We start from the raw sequence: 15,593 nt of genomic DNA on the forward strand, positions 1-15,593 counted from the left end.
AGACTTCAGTTTAGCTGCCTAAAGAGATGTTTGATGATAGGACTCCTGTAACTCAGGAGAAAAGGGTATACACAGCAGCTAGGTTTGCTGGGTAGAAGGGGTAACTGTGAAACCTTTACCATCCTTTCCTGTTTTTGAGCTGCTCAGTCCTTGCTTGGGTAGGGATGGGCCAGAACTTGGAGTGGGGACAAGCCAAGTGTGATGACTAGAACATCCAACCTGGGGCCATTCTGTGGGCTACTCTTGCCTGGCTCAGACTAACTCAGATAAGGCAGCTTAGTGGCCTTCTGAAGAGGCGCTGGGACAGCAGAGCTATCCCTTCACCCTGCTCTGGCACCCCTGAGCCTCTGCCAGCTGGACTTACTAACAGGAAAGAGGCAAAAAGATGTTTTAAGTGCAAAGAGGGACTTGAGTTTCCCATAACCCAATGACCTCTCCCGAGCCTGGTCTGCCCACAGGAGAGAGATAGGATGCCCAGGGTTACAGGGGCTCGTCTCTTGGGCCACAGAGGTCCAAGCAGCTGCCTGATCGGATCTGCTCTCCCAGTGGGGGAAAGAGGGCTGGGCAGACTCAGCCAGAGCGCCGAGCCCCGCCCCACCTCACTTCTCGGCGGCCCAGGAAGCCAGCAGGGCTGGGGATGGCTATGGCCAGGACCACGTGCCTGGCTGCAGTTTGAGCCATTGCCCAAAGATGGGCAGCAGCTCACACAAGCCGGCAGTGGGCCACGGACTGCAGCATCCAAACAGAAAACAGACTCTGCACCCCAAGCCAATGAGGCCCAGCACTTCCTGTGTGAGCTTTCCATTTCCTCAGCCAAACAAAAGCCAACTGGAGGGAGGGACGAGGAAGGCAGTAAAAGGAGGGAAACGGCCTGACAGCCCCCAGGCCTGGGAGACGGGGATGTGGATGTGCGGACTGTGCCTGGGGGAACAGTACTTATAGGCCTGACCTCCTGGCAGCCCAGGAGAGGCTACAGGCCCCAGAGGGGAGGGACAGAGAACAGCGCATGCTCTGCATCCGCTTCAGACACTTGGAGATCTTGGCCCTTCCTTGTCCTTTTCTTTCCAAAACTGAGCAAATTGCCTAGTCCACATTATAGATTAACGGCCTGAAGAGACTGAGACAAAAACCATTAACCCTTTGGGGAGCGCCGCTGGGACACGAGCTGCTCCCCAGCCAGGAGACCTGTCAGTCTCTTTGTTGCAGGCCCAGCTGCCCTGCTCAAGACTGAGCCTTGGCTCACTGAGTCTGAGCCTGGAACGTATTCTGGCAGCCTGCGGGGAACTTGCAGGAGGGATGTGAGAGCTGCTCATGGCTGTGGCCACCACCCACACAGACACGGAACTGGGAGGGGGAGGGGAGAAGCCCACTCTTGCAGCTATGCAGGGGTAAGAGGGGGCACAGCTCGTGAGGGGCAAGGTTCACGGGGACTTTTCAGGCCAGGAATTCCATGCAGACAGATCAAGTTCTACTGGGCAGGAATGTCTACTGGAGACTCTCTTGATGTGGGTCCCTTCACAAGCCTGTGAGAAAGTGGCCAGCCCCAGAGCTCCAGCCAGAAACCAAGAGGCCAGCAGAATGGCCCCCAGCAGCAGCCTGAAGTCCCTGTGTGGCCCGCCAAGGAGACGGCAGATAATCTGTGTCACCCCAGATAGGGGCCCAGGCATCTGGCCAGTGGGCTCCAGAAGCGTGGCCAAAAGGTCAAGGGACATTACCAACAGAGCACAGCTCAGAAGGGAAAGTGAGTCAGGCTTCTGGGGAATAAAGGAAAGCAGAGTGGGAGCTACACTGAGGCAGAAACACAACCATTAACACAGAAAAACAAAGAGGGCATGAAGGGAAAGGCAAGACTGGATCCAAGGTGAGAGCGTAGAGAAATGGGACAAGGGGCAGCACTGCTAGGGGAGGGGGCAGATGTACTCACTGTGTGGGCAGATCAAGGGATGTGGGTGGAGGGTTCCAGGTATCCGGATAACCAAGCATCCAGTCTGACCAAACTTTCACGCTGGGCAGTAGCTCCTTCAGGTCTGGGAGGAAGGCTGACACCTTGATATCGTCCTGGTCTGCCTCATCCTCATGGGAGGACGGGTGAGCTGCAGAGGCAAAGGGTGAGAGCTTGGCCTATGTTGCTGTGGCCCCAGGTGGGGCTTGGGGCGATGGGACGGCAGCAAGTTCTTAGGGGAGGTAGACCAAGTCCACAGGGCAGCTGGGCCCGCAGGCGATGGAAAACCACCAGCACCTAAGAGGATTCTGAAAAGCAGGACAGAGAGAGAAACCAGTGCACCAGGCGCCCCCCCCCGCCCCCTGTTGCTGAAAGCTCTCCCTGCCTCCTTGTGACTGAGGATAGTTTCTGACCCCAAATGTCTGCTCCTCTCTTGAGGGCCGAGGTACAAACTGGTGGCATTTGGGAAGCTGACCTGGAGGGATCCTACTTACCAACCTGATCCAGAATGGAAGTAAATCAGTTACCTCCATTCATCCTTTAAATACTCCTGCAGCAGACCAGTACGGTCTAGCATGGTCCTAGGTTTAACTTAAAAGGAAGTGGCACTTTCCCTCTCCCCAGAGACAGATCTACCTACTGTAGCCTTGCCCAGTCAATCCCAAGACTCCTGGGCCAAAGGCACTTAGAGCACTCACAAGGTGCTGAACAAGAAGTGAAAGCCTGAGAGGTTACTTTCAATACCTAAAGTGAATAAATGAACATATGGAAATCAATATCAGCTGTGGGCAAAAAGGGAACACATTTCAGCATTCAAAGAATTCTAGGTTACCTGCTTAATATCCCATAGGTAAAGCCCAAATCATAATTCCTAAAGGGCTGAGAAAGGAAAGAGACAGTACCTTTAGGAAAGGGGATATGTAAAGGTGGTTAAAAAAAAAGTGAAAATGACAGGGTGAAGATATGAGATAGTTGGAGGAATCTGTAAGGAGGAAGTTAATACTAAGACTAAAGGGAAGGAGGCTCCTTGGGCTTGTTGAGACAAGGGCTTGGCCAACCAGAAATCCCACCAGTTAGGGGGCCCCCATCTGCATACCTTTAGCAGATTCCTTTAGCAAGTAGGTGCAGCGCCGCACCAGCAGGGAGAACATAGCCAGCCCCAGAGCTGTGGCTTGTTCCTGGATCACGGAGCGACATTCCTCCGAGAAGCAATCTAAGGAAAGACAAATGGCTCGCCATCAGTGTCTTGGGTCCTGCCACTCTAGGTACCCCCCTCCCCTGACAAGGGCCAATCAGGCTGTGCCCACCTCCCTGGCTCAGGAAGGAGATGAAAGAATAGAGATCTGGGGACTGTGAATCCCCTCACTCAGCAGCTCAGGCTGGGCCTGGGCCTGCAAGATCCACAGGCTGGCTCCTCCACTGAGAGGCCAAAGCAACAAGTAATCAAGGAGCATGGAGGACTCAATTTCTCTATTGTAAAGGTGTTCAAAGCCTGAGACGTGGGGTAGGGGAGAGAGATCTCCTTCCTAGGTCATCCCTTCCTTCTCTCACTGTACTTTCATTACAGAGTGCTGCTCCTCAAGGCACAGATGACAGATTCTCACAGTAACTTGGGTTTTTTTAATTTCTTCTAACACCAAACATACAAAGCTGGTTTCTGATTAGAGTCCCTCTTCTCTTTTCCAAACCTCAATTCTAACAACAGGTCAGTGAAAGGAGGCAGGCCTGTCTGACCACTCATTTTGTTGGGGATGAGGAAGTTAACGATAAATTTGACCCCCAAACACTTTACAATATTTAGCTCCTATTCCAACTCAACTAAATCCCTCTGTGTCCCTAGGGAAAAGGGATTAATGAAAAGAGTTCTCAATTTTCTTAATCGGGAAGGGGCCACACAACACTTAGAGAATGAGCCTGGTGGCCAGACCTGTAACCTGGCAGCAGCTGACCCAACTCTTATCTGCTATGGGAGCAAATCTCTAAAATCTCCCAAGTATTCAAAGGAAAATTAGCTGCAGATTCAAACTCCATTCCTGCTGGCATTTCAACCTAAATGGCCAAGGGGAGACATTTTTCTCTGCTCATCAGTCACCCAACAGCTCATAGATGGAGCTTAATTGAAGCAGTTATTCAAAGAGAGAGAGCATACAGCCAAGGCAATCCTTCTGAAAGCCCTCCTCTCTCCTCCCTATGGAAACAGATTTGATCAGAGCATCCCCAGCCAATCCCAAACCACTTCTGAGGGCTTTGGTAGTGTCAGGCAGCAGGCTGTAGGAGAGGTAAAGGGAAGGAGCTTCCCGAGACTCACTGGTGGAGTTTTCTAGTGCTCTTTCTGAGGAGTTGGGTGACACTCTCTGGAAAAAGGGAAAGGTTCTGTTAACTAGGATTCCTGGGAAAGGTGTAACTCCTGCTAGACCTCAATAGAATAAGCTTTGGGAGCTCAGCTGCACACCGCTAAGTCTGAGTAGACATCAACAATTTCCTCCACCCAATTTGGGCTTCCATCTCCATCATTAACCTAGCTTAGAAGACAGTGACCATCTGGATTCCAGACTTGGGAAACAGGAAGAGATACAAAGATAGCCTAGGCAAGAAAGCAAGGTGATGATGATAGAGCCCCTGCTGAGGGTAGTGGTCTTCATTTTAGCAAAGAAGGAAGCATAGAGCTCTGCTTAGCTAATGCCCAACAGTTTTTTTTTTCTTTTTAATTTATTTTATTTAAAAAAAAAAACAGAAGAAAAAAGGAAATCAGTAAAAGAATGCAAAACAAAACAAAAAAAGAACATTGTGATGTGCCCAGCAGAATATCAGAGGATTCAAAATTAGAACAAATTAGCAGATCAAGGAAGTATATGTATATATATGAAAAATACATGTATTCTCTCTCTCTCTCTCTCTCTCTCTATATATATATATTCTATGTATATGTAGAAGAAATGATATTCATGAGTATCCATCTTTACTTTCTACAAGAAAGTATTTTATAATTTAAAAATTTGTTCTTTTGTTCTCTGCTGTGCATCTCTTTTACTTTATTCTTTTCTCCCTTTTCATTCCCCATTTCCACTATTCCCAAGCAGGGTATAATTAAAAAGAATGTATTTATGTAGACATTTGTAGACACACACACACACCTTTCCTATCCCTGATCACTCTTTGTTTTAATTCTGCTCCTAACTTGTCTTGCTATTACTTAACCTCCCCCCATCCATGGATCCCTCCCTTCCCTCACCCTTTGCTTCGTGATCTGCCCATCCCTCCCCCCCTTATTTCTTTATAGATTTTGGAGGGTGTTATACCTTTCTCAGTATATATGTAGTATTGCCTATTTAACCCATTCCCAATGTGAGTAGGTTTTCAGAACTATGAGCCCTTCTTTCCCCTTTAATGCCTCTATACTATTCTTCTGCACCTATTTGTATGACACAATTACTATTTTTTACCTTAACTCTGCTCCAATCTTTCTTTTGAGCTGCCCTACTGTTGATGTCAACCTTAAACATATGCTATACATTTCCCATATTAAAAAAACATAAACAATTTGTCCATGTTCCTTGAAATTGATCTTTGATATTGGTTCTTATATGTTAAATTTTCTATCAAGTTCGGGCTTGGTTGATAGATAGTCCTGAAAATCTGCAAGTTTGTTGAATGTCCATTTTTTCTCATTCAATATCATAAGATAATTTTGACGAACAAGATATTTTAGGCCACAGGCCCAGTTCTTTTGATTGTCAGTAGATATGATTCTAGGACCTGTGGTCTTTTAATCAGCTGCTGATAAGTCCTGTACAATCTAATTGTAGTTCCAGTGTATCTAAATTTTTTTTTCTTGTTTCTTGCAAAATTTTCTCTTTGGTCTGGGGGTTTTGAAATTTGGCAATGATATTCCTATGTGTTTTCTACAAAGGATTTTGTTGAGGTGGTGATCAGTGGATTTTTTTTTTTTTTTTTTTAATTTCTACTTCTCTCATGTTCTATCACTTCAGGACAATTTTCTTGGATTATTTCTTGCCTTATTTTGTCAAGGTTTTTTTTTTTTTTTTTGGTCATAATTTTCAGGTAGTCCAATTATTCTTATATTTTCTCTTCTTGATCTGTTCTCCAGATCTGTCATTTGTCTTATGTTTCACATTCTGTTCTATTTTTTCAATCTTTAGAATCTGTCTTGTTACTTCTTGATCTCTCATAGCTTCTCTGGCTTCCCCTTGCCCAATTCTAATTTTCATAATGTTATTTTCCATCTTTGAGACTATGTATCTCCTTTTCTAGTTGGTTATTTTTTTTAATAATAATCTTGTTTTTCTTGGATAAGCTTGTTTGTTTCAGTTTTTAGTATTTCCTCAGTGTTTTTCATTTGATTTTTAAATTCTTTTTGGAGTTCCTCTAAGAATTCTCTCTGGGCAGGGAATCATTTCACTTTACTCTTTGGTGTAGAAGAGACTTTTTTTTTTTTTTTTTTTTTTTACTTCAGAGTCCTCCTCTGAAGTGTCTACCTTGTTCTCATAGAAAGCTTCTATAGTGGAGTTCTTTCTTCTTTGCCAGTTCTTCTTCTTCTTTTTTTTTTAAATAAAAAGAATTAGTGTAAGCACCTCTAATCCTGGGGGGGGGGGGGGGGGGGGAATAGTGCCTTTGGCTCTCCCCTCAGACCAGGAATGCCAAATCAAGAACTCCCCTATCCAGCCAGTAGCGTTCCTGCTCTGTGCTCCCAGTGTGCTGGTTCCTTCTTGCCCAGGGCCTGTGTCCTGCAGCACAGTTGGGCCTGGCATTCCTTATCAGCCAAAGCTAACTTAGTCTCTGGGGCTAAGACTCCTTACTTCATGAGGTGAAGGTCTCTGTGGTTCCTGCTGAGGCTCCAGCCATACCCAGCTAGCCCAAGGGGTCCCCACTTGTTTTTTCTGCTGAGTTAGCTCAGAGGGGTTTGCAATTCACACAGGTTAGTACCAGACCCCGAGTCTTTTAGATCTCTTTTTTATCAGGAGGACCCTTGTTCTTGATTTTTCACCAGTCTCTGTTCACCCTAAGGCACAAATTTGTTCTATTTGTGGGGGAAATCTGGAGAGCTTTAAATTTACCAACCTATTCTGCCATCTTCCCAGAATCCTCCCAACAGTAAGGTTTTTAATGTGGGCATAGCTCTCCTGAGGTCACAACTAGGATATAACCATTCATTGCAGCTACCCAAATATTCCAAGCCAGAGAATACAGCCCTTTTGGCCACATAGGTGCAGCAACTGGGAGCTGACTAATAAAAGGATTGAATCCTGAGGCTGTGAGGAAATGAAAGGAATTCCTAATACTTCATTCTTTTTCTCCCATTTCTCTCTTTACAAAACCTATTGCCTAAGACCTCTAAGAATAACTACAACCGAACCTCATGATGGGCATGCTTATAGGTATCCTAAGTAAGCAAATCCAAAATGACAGCTATCTGAAGTATTGGGGACATCCTAGACCCCTTTTCTTGCTTTTGAGGATCAGGAATTCTGGTAAAAATTCCCAAAGAAAGGAAAATGCAGAGGTTCATCTGGGAATCCCTAGTTTCCATTTCTCCCAAATTTTGGAAAGCCAGAAAGTGCTGGGTCTTACACTGTGGTCCTTTGTAAACTCTTTATAGCTTCATAATAAGATCACATTCATTTGGCTGCACTGGATATCTCTTGCAGCAGAAAAGTCTTTTCCTCCTCCGATAGACCCAGCCTTCCTGATATTTCTGCTGGTTTGAATAGCTATCTATGGAGAAGGAATGGCAGCATTCTTCTGTTATACCTTAGCACCTAAAAATCTGCCCCTGGAGACACCCCCCTGGTTTCCTGACGCTCCCAGGGTCTGCCCAATTCAAATGGGAGGTGGAAGGACTCAATGAGGTAGGCAGCAAGAAAGTTCTCAGCGTGTGCTCCACTTGTCCCCAGCAGAACCCCAATGCCCTATTGGCGGGGGTTATCCCACTGAGCCACTGTGCACAGAGACAGAAGGCTGCTGCATCCAGTCATTTTGGTTCTGACTCTCTGCGACCCCACTTATTATTCTTGACAAAGATACAGGCGTGGTTGGCCACTTCCTTCTCCATTTCACTTTACAAATGAAAGAACTGAGGTTGAAACAAGGTGAAGTGCCCTCCCAGGGTTACCCAGCTAAGTGTCTGAGGTGGGATTTGAACTCAGCAGACTCGGCGCTCTGTGCACTATGGCGCCCCCAGCTGCTCCAACAGACACACACTACTGACATCCAAAGACAACTGGGGAGGAGCTGGGGTGCGGGGCCCGCTTCAGTCCTCCGCCCCTTCCTGTGGGTTGCCACATTTGGCCGAGGACTGCCAGCCGGGCAGCTGGCCTTCCTCAGGCAGGCCCCGAGGCCTGAAGGACAAATAGAGACTGACCAGAACCAGCTCTCCCCAGTAAGGCAGGTGATGTTTGGACTGGCTGGGCAGGTGATACCCAGTGTGAGGGGATGTAAAAAGGAGGAAGGTGCCTGGGCTGCAGGGAGTGGCTAAAGCTCAGAGGACCACAGTGCAGTTCCTTGAGCGGACCCTTTGATCTGCTGGGGTGAAGAAATGTGGTGGCAATGGGAGTTTACTTGTCACCAGGCCCACTTCTGTTTCATGACAAATGGCAGCTCTGGGCCTGGAAGCCAGACCCAACAAATTCCTACTTTAAGCTGATGCTGTGGCTCAAAGCAGGAGAATGAACAGGGGTTGTCACCACTTGATAGCAAAGGGGCAACGATGGGACTCACAGTTTCCCAATGTGGCGGCCATTTCAGTAGACCTTCCTTATTTGTCTTTCCCAACAAGAAATGCAGAGCAGGAGTAAGAGAGCAATTCTGTCTTGGGCCAAAGATAGCTTAAGGTGCTTTATGTTTACTGTACCCTTAACAGCAACTCACTCCCTCCTTCTTATGTCTGGGTCTTTCCACGTGCATAGAGAAGGGAGCTAAAGCCCCTCACACCTCTCTGCTTTGAGCCTAGTACCCATCAGAAAACTGTTTTGATCAAAGTCAGGTGACTTCATTCACTAAGAATACAATTTCTAGTTCTAGCTTTTCCCTTAATTGGATATGTGACTTAGAGTGCCTTTGTTTCAAAATGAATGCAAGTATGAATGGATGAATGAATGAATGAAAAAGACATTTAATAAGCACTTACAATGAGCAAAGCACTATATGAAGTATTGGGGAAACAAAGCGAAAAGACAATCCCTGTTTTCAAAGATCTAGCATTCTCCTAAGCAAACATACAGGAAGCTTCAGTTGCCTAATCAATCAGGTAGTATTTATTAAGTGCATGTTACATATCATATGTGTGTATGCGTATATACTGTGATAAAGTGCTGAAGATACAAAAAATGAAATAATCCTGGCTGTCATTTCTACATTATAAAGAAAGAGGATAAGAGAGTGAGAGCTAAGCACATCTCTGATAAATGCAAAGAAAATAAACCCAAAGAAAGACAAAAACAAAGAATGAGATGACACTGACAATTGAGGAGATGAGGAAAGACATCAGGTGTTAAAACTTCATCCTGAAGAAAAAGAGGAGCTGTCTTCCATGAGGAGGAAAAGAAAGAGGAGGAGGTGGTTTAGCAGAGTGCATTTCAGGCATGGTGGAGGAGCAGTGCAAAAACAGAGCGGAGAGGGGACAGGGTGTCATGTGTGAGAAACAGAAAGAAGGCTAACGGGGGAGCATCGCAAAGTGCAAAGGGCTCGTGTGTCCTACGATGCTGGACAGACAGAACTGTGTAGGGTTTGGTCCTATCTAACCTTACAGAAGGTATGAGAATTCAACTGAAAAGACAACAATATTATTCTACTATGAATCACTCTGTGGCAGGCAAGGGGCAGGGGCTACAGGAAGCCCCCCACAGGAAGTCATCTGAACAGCCACCTATGCAAGTAGTACCTTATTCCCAGGCCCATAGAAGGCATTGAAAGCTAACATCATACTAAGGACCTAGTCTAGCCTTCTGACTGAATGAGAACTGGACTGGCCTCCAGGGAAAGGGAGCCTCCTGCAGGGGATGGAGGAGGAGGCACTGTTTGCCTTGGTATTTGCCAGAGTTCCTTTGGTGTTATTTCAGGTAGTAGCAGTTTGTCCTAGAGCTGAGCAACTCATTAACACTGCTAAGTGGCCTTTCCCCTTATTTCCAAAACTAGTCTTTTCCAGAGTCTGAGGGGATGGACTTGGCTATAGAGAAGAGACGGAAACACTCCCTTCCTAGAAGGAAGTCACCTGAGATATCAACTCAGTTCTGTTTCTTCCCACATACTTTGAGAAGGGCAGGTGATTATCACTCCATGGCTCCCTGTAGCTAACATGTTACCTGCAAAGGGGATGAGTCTCTCACTCTTGTGGAACAAGGAGACTCATTTTTCTGAGAACATTATATTCATGGAAAACATAAACCAACTGTCGTCAAAGTTGTATGAAATCAGGAAATGGAGGGGCCGGGAGAAGGCTGCCATGTGGCCGGATGTTATGTATTTCTAATTAGTGCTATACATCTTTCAACAGTGAGTGTCCTTCTGCTGGGAAACACAGCACACTGCCCTTGTTATTGTAACTGTCAGAGAAGTGCTTAAACAGATAATCTCCAGGAAAAGTGATAAACACATCCCCTCTCCCACCAGTGTGTGCACAACGGTGCTGCCAAAGCAAAGCTGGGCCTGACAGCTCCAGGCTGGCAAGACCTCCCTGCAGGAAACAGGAAGAGGGAAATTCAGCAGGGCCAATAAGAAACGTGCCCCGAGTGCCCCATAGCAGAGGGGCCTCTCCAGCTCTCCTGGGGCAGGTATGTTGCTCTATAGCAGGGTAAGAGCTTGAGGGAGGAATGGAAGGGTCAGGGGACTTGGCCAAGATGATTCTAGGGAAGGGCAGCCCTCGATCAGGGGCACAATGAACAGAGAGCCTTCAAAGTCAGGAAGGCCTGAGCTCTGGGCTCACTTCTGACACTCAGCAACTCTGGGTACGTCCTTCAATGTCCCAGTGCTCCTCCCTCCCCGCTCCTCAAAGGCTGCAAGTTGTACAACAGCTGCTCATCTGAAAACAGAGGGAGTTTCTTACCAGAAGTTCCCTCTACCAATGAAAAAATTACAGCTCCAAGCAATAGTGGGCTGTTTGCTTTTTAAAAATTCCAACACCAATAACCAATTAAACAGTCCTCCCTCCACCTTCCTATCCTGCAGCAGTGGCTTCCTCAATGGAGAATGAGATACAGGTAAAGGAAAGGCTAGCACAGATCTCATGTTGAAAGGATGAAAGGGGGCTCGGAGAACACTGGGAATGACCTGAGCATCTGATGAAGGGAAGGCAGGGATGGCTCGGCTACTCTATTAACAACTGGAGAAAAATGCAGACAACAAAACTTAGTCACTGAGTCCCTCCCCAGCCCTTACCTCCCAAAGGGAGGGGATAGTGGTCAGTTACCCTCCAACTAACACCACCTGGAGGTGATTTACTAGCTCTTATCTCTCAGACACAAGAGTGCTTTCCTTATGAGTCAGCCACCAGTCAGACAAAGGGCTGGCAGAGCTGCCGAGCAACCCACCCAAACTTCCCTGGCTACAGGAAGTGGGCAACGAGAGCCTCATCCAGATGCTGCCCAATCCCCAGGGCTCCCTCAGGCAGCAGCTGGCTGAAGGACATGGAGGAGGAGGAGGAGGCAACAGCAGAAGCAGTGGCTGCACACAAACCAGAAAAGAGCTAGAAATTCTGGGGAAAGCAGTCACTCCCGACCCTAGGGCATCATTTTGCTGCTTACAGAATATGCATGTGCGCATGCGTGTCTCCCCTCCCTCCCCCCCCTTTTGCAGCCCCCCTCCAGCTCCCTCCCCCTTCCCCCCCCCCCCCCCCCCCCCACTATTCAATCAGTCATGAGTATAACCAGGCAGAGCATCAGTGCAGAATGCCCCAGGGGCATCTTTCTATGTGAGAGGCCATGAGGGAACTTCTGGATTACGTCCCTGTAAGGGCAATGCAGTATCCAGGGAGAAAGGAGACACGTGGGAAATGGCATTTCCTCCCAAAGATTCCTCTTGGTATGCCTACTAATTCTTTCAGAGTCTCCAGAATTAGATAACTTTGACCTCCAGTCTAGGCTTCTCTTAACAAGACACAGACATGGGAAGACACAGTGAAGAATCTGGCCTCCCTCCCTGCTACAAATATATCCTGGGTACCTGATTATGTGTGGAACACCACAAGCAATTAAGCTAGTAGGTAATACACAGACAATTCTAAAATATGGTGGGCTGTGACAAGCGATATAAAAAATTACACGGTGCTATGGGAGTTCATAAAAAGGAGAAATGCTTTCTAGCTTGGGGGGGGGGGGGGCTCGTCAAGGTTTTGGGAAAGCAGAAGCCTTTGAATCTGCCTGGAGGATTCTACACTCATGTCTAGAGTGCAAAATGGACTTTTTAAAAGGAAACCAGGGATCCTAAGGCACACAGGATAAAAGACAGAGCTTAGGAGACTGGGAAAGTCTCTACTCCAACTCTCTCGTTTTACAGAGAAGAGGAATGATGTCCAGAGGTGCAAGGTCACAAAGAGAGCACAGAGGATTTGAACTCCGGTACTGCACTATTCTATGACCAAGACTGAACAGGAAGGGATTGGGGAAAGGAAAGTTGTCAAAGGTGAAGGGGCAGCACAGGCTGAGGAGAGGGGGTGGAAAGGTACGGAGGTTGGTGGGAAATGAACAAAGCTGGGGAGCCAGGTCAGAACAGGCTGCCTCCTGAGGAGCCAGCCTAAGCCCCCTTCTTAAGGAGCCATTTAATGCTTGCTGGAAATAAAATGCCAGATTTTTGTGGCCAAGTGAGGCAGGAAGGTAGGAAGGCAAGTTAGAAGGCTATGGGACATTCCAGTTAAAGGGTAAAGGAGGCCTGGGCTACGATCACGGCAATGGAAAAAGAAAAGAGAGGACGGATGTGAGAGCCATTGTGAAGGTAGAAATGACAGATTTTGGCAAATGATTGCAATATGGGGAAGGGGAAAATACTTCTGGCACTGACTGGTACTCCCTGAGGGCTCCGGGAGACATTGAGATGTGGAGGGGAACCAAAAGCACAATGAAGTGAGGGCCAGGAAAGGGGCAAGAAAACAGGGAAAGGGTGCACCTGGAGGGAGGTACACACCAAGAGGATCTACAGACCCCTTCTGACTGAAGCTCTGGGATGGGGCCCTGTCTTTCCTGAACAAAGGCACTCCCGGAGGTCAGAAACGCTTGAGGAAGACCTTGCCTGAGGAGGCCTGGGAAGTCTGAAGTGGCTCTCCCTGTGGAAGCCATTAGATATTCAACACTTCATTTGTTTCCAATCCTTGTGTGAGTGCAGCTCCGGGCTGCAGGGCGAGAGGCTCTTCTCTGACGTAATCAGGAAGCAGCTGCAAAATTAAGGAATCCCTCATGACATCATAAAAAGGGTCGATGGTTTACTGGGGAAAGTATAAAAATTAATTACATATTCCCAAATGATTCCCTCCCTCTAAACCTGCACAGACCCCTCCTAACCCCCCAAAACATCCAGGAGCCATCTCATCATAGACTCACTCCATAAGGGAAGTCATGACCAAAGAAGATAGAGTCCTTGCATCTACTCCCTGCCATTTCTGTTCAACTGACACTTAGCTAACTTCTACATAATAAAAAGTAACTAACCAGGTCATGTCCTCCCTCTTCAATAAGAAAGCTTTGGAGGGCCAGAAACTAAGTCGCACCCCTCACATCCGGAACCCTTAGCAAGAGTGGGGAGTGTCCACATATGAACAGAACACGTGCTAAGCGCTGAAGGGCAGAGGAAGTCACGATAAAGTACGTCTTGGCCTTCAAGGATGAGATGCCCGCTGACAAAGCCCACCTGCATAAAGCAAATCTGGGCCAAGGGCTGTGGGAAGACAGACCGCCACCCCACATACTTGCCTGAGCTCCTTCCTCCACTGCTACCTCCCAGAACACGCTGTTTATCTCAACTTCATGCCTCGGGCCCTCACCCTACGCCGGACTGGAGAGCTTGTGGGGCAGGAGCCCAAGCTCAGCACCTCTTTGTCACTGTGACGCCTTCTATGGGGCAGGAATAACACAGAGTTGTAACTTGGAAGCTGGTCCAAAGGTGGTGAGATGAGCCCAGGTGTCTCTCTCTCTACTCGGGCTAGGTTTATCACCTAGTACAGCAGGGAGAAGTGTGGCATGCTTCCAGGGTGGAGGAGGAGGTAGGGGATTACCAGTTCCACTTGGGCAGGGCAGATGGCACCCACAACCTGAAGGACAAGCTCTTTTCCACATTTAGTGGGAAAAGCAATAACATTTCTAACTGATCGCTTAGTTTTCTTTCAGGAAATATCTGTAGAGGGAATGGCAATATTTGGAAAATGTTATTCCCATAAATTTCCTGAAAACACGCATCAGTCAAAACACAGACGCCAGCCACTTCCACCTTGACTTTCTCTGGATTCCCTCTGCTTGATGTTCTCGTCCCAGCGCCTCTCGCCTGATTCCCCTGCTGACACATCCCCCCATCCTGGGCAGAGGACTGTTAGGCAGGGCTGGAGCTGTCACAACCTACAGAAGAGGGTCTAGGACACAGAGATCTCTCTCTCTCGATCTCATTCTGGAAGGACTAAAATGAACACCTCGGGTTTGTGGGACTGGATTTGACCTGCACATTATGCTGCCAAGCTATGGGACTTAGCTCCAAAGCTACTTATTAGAGTTCTTGAGAAACTTGGCTTCCTCACAAAACTGGAATGTAGGAGAGGGTGGCTATCGGGAGACCACTTACAGACTGTCAGATCCTCAGTCACAGCAAACAGGGCAAGTTCCTAGTCAAATTCCATGCTGAAGCTAGATTTCAAAACCAGGTTAGATGTTCTTTATAGTGGGAGAAGTAATATAAAGCCAGAAGCCACCATTAAGTTTTTACTGTTATAATACAGATAAATAAAACATATTCCTGTCCCTTCTGATAGAGGCAGGCAAAGGTTGGGCAGCCAGTGCCTTCCAGTGCAAAAATTCAGGAGAACCTCTGTCCTACAGTAAAAGCAAATGACCTGAGACAATAGCTAGAGCCAGACAGAATCAGAGAAAGATTCTTTGATATGGCAGATACTGCAGAGCAAAGAAACACTGGCTTCCAATTCAGAGTAATTTTCTCTCTCTCTTTTTTAATGGCTTCTTAAAAATCACAAAGCAGGTCTACCAAGGTTTTGCAAACTAAATGCAAAGAATAAAACAAATTCCAAGAAGCTGAGAATAAAGGAGAGGCAGAGACCTCTTATAAGGACCTATGCTCACAAAGCTTCCAGAACACAAAGGAAATGACTGGTGCTAGAGAACAAGTCTGATTAAAAATGAAAAATCATGCTGATGTAAAAATTGAGTTTATGTCAAATATCTAGATCTGTTTAATCAAAGTATTGTTTTGAAGCTCTTCCAGCAACTTAGCCTAAAGCAGTTCTTAACTATTTCACAGATGAAATCAATGCCAACACGAAATTTGAGTGATCACTTTACCCCTTCTCTATCTAAATCAATTCTGGTGTAGAAAAGTGAGAGCTGTAAAACATCATGGTATCTGGAAAGGAAGATGGAGTGATATAGTGCCTTTGGTAGGAGTTGGCTGACACTTAAAAATACTTTTCCTTTAATCCATATTGCCCCCA

The 15,593-nt window shown here is 46.9% G+C and overlaps 1 protein-coding gene across 4 annotated transcripts in view; it reads right to left on the minus strand.

Annotated features, from left to right (window-relative positions):
* The window catches only part of SMG6 (SMG6 nonsense mediated mRNA decay factor), a 179,600-nt gene that overhangs the window by 86,892 nt on the left and 77,115 nt on the right, over positions 1 to 15,593 (minus strand). For all 4 annotated transcript variants that reach the window (XM_031967800.1, XM_023503723.2, XM_003770120.4 and 1 more), the window contains exons 11-12: positions 3,039 to 3,155; positions 1,925 to 2,093 (exon numbers count right to left, since the gene is read on the minus strand). In XM_031967800.1, the coding sequence (XP_031823660.1) occupies positions 1,925 to 2,093; positions 3,039 to 3,155 (286 nt within the window). The remainder of the gene's footprint in view (positions 1 to 1,924; positions 2,094 to 3,038; positions 3,156 to 15,593) is intronic.

This window comes from Sarcophilus harrisii, chromosome 4 (assembly GCF_902635505.1).
Source record: "Sarcophilus harrisii chromosome 4, mSarHar1.11, whole genome shotgun sequence".
NCBI lineage: Eukaryota > Metazoa > Chordata > Mammalia > Dasyuromorphia > Dasyuridae > Sarcophilus > Sarcophilus harrisii.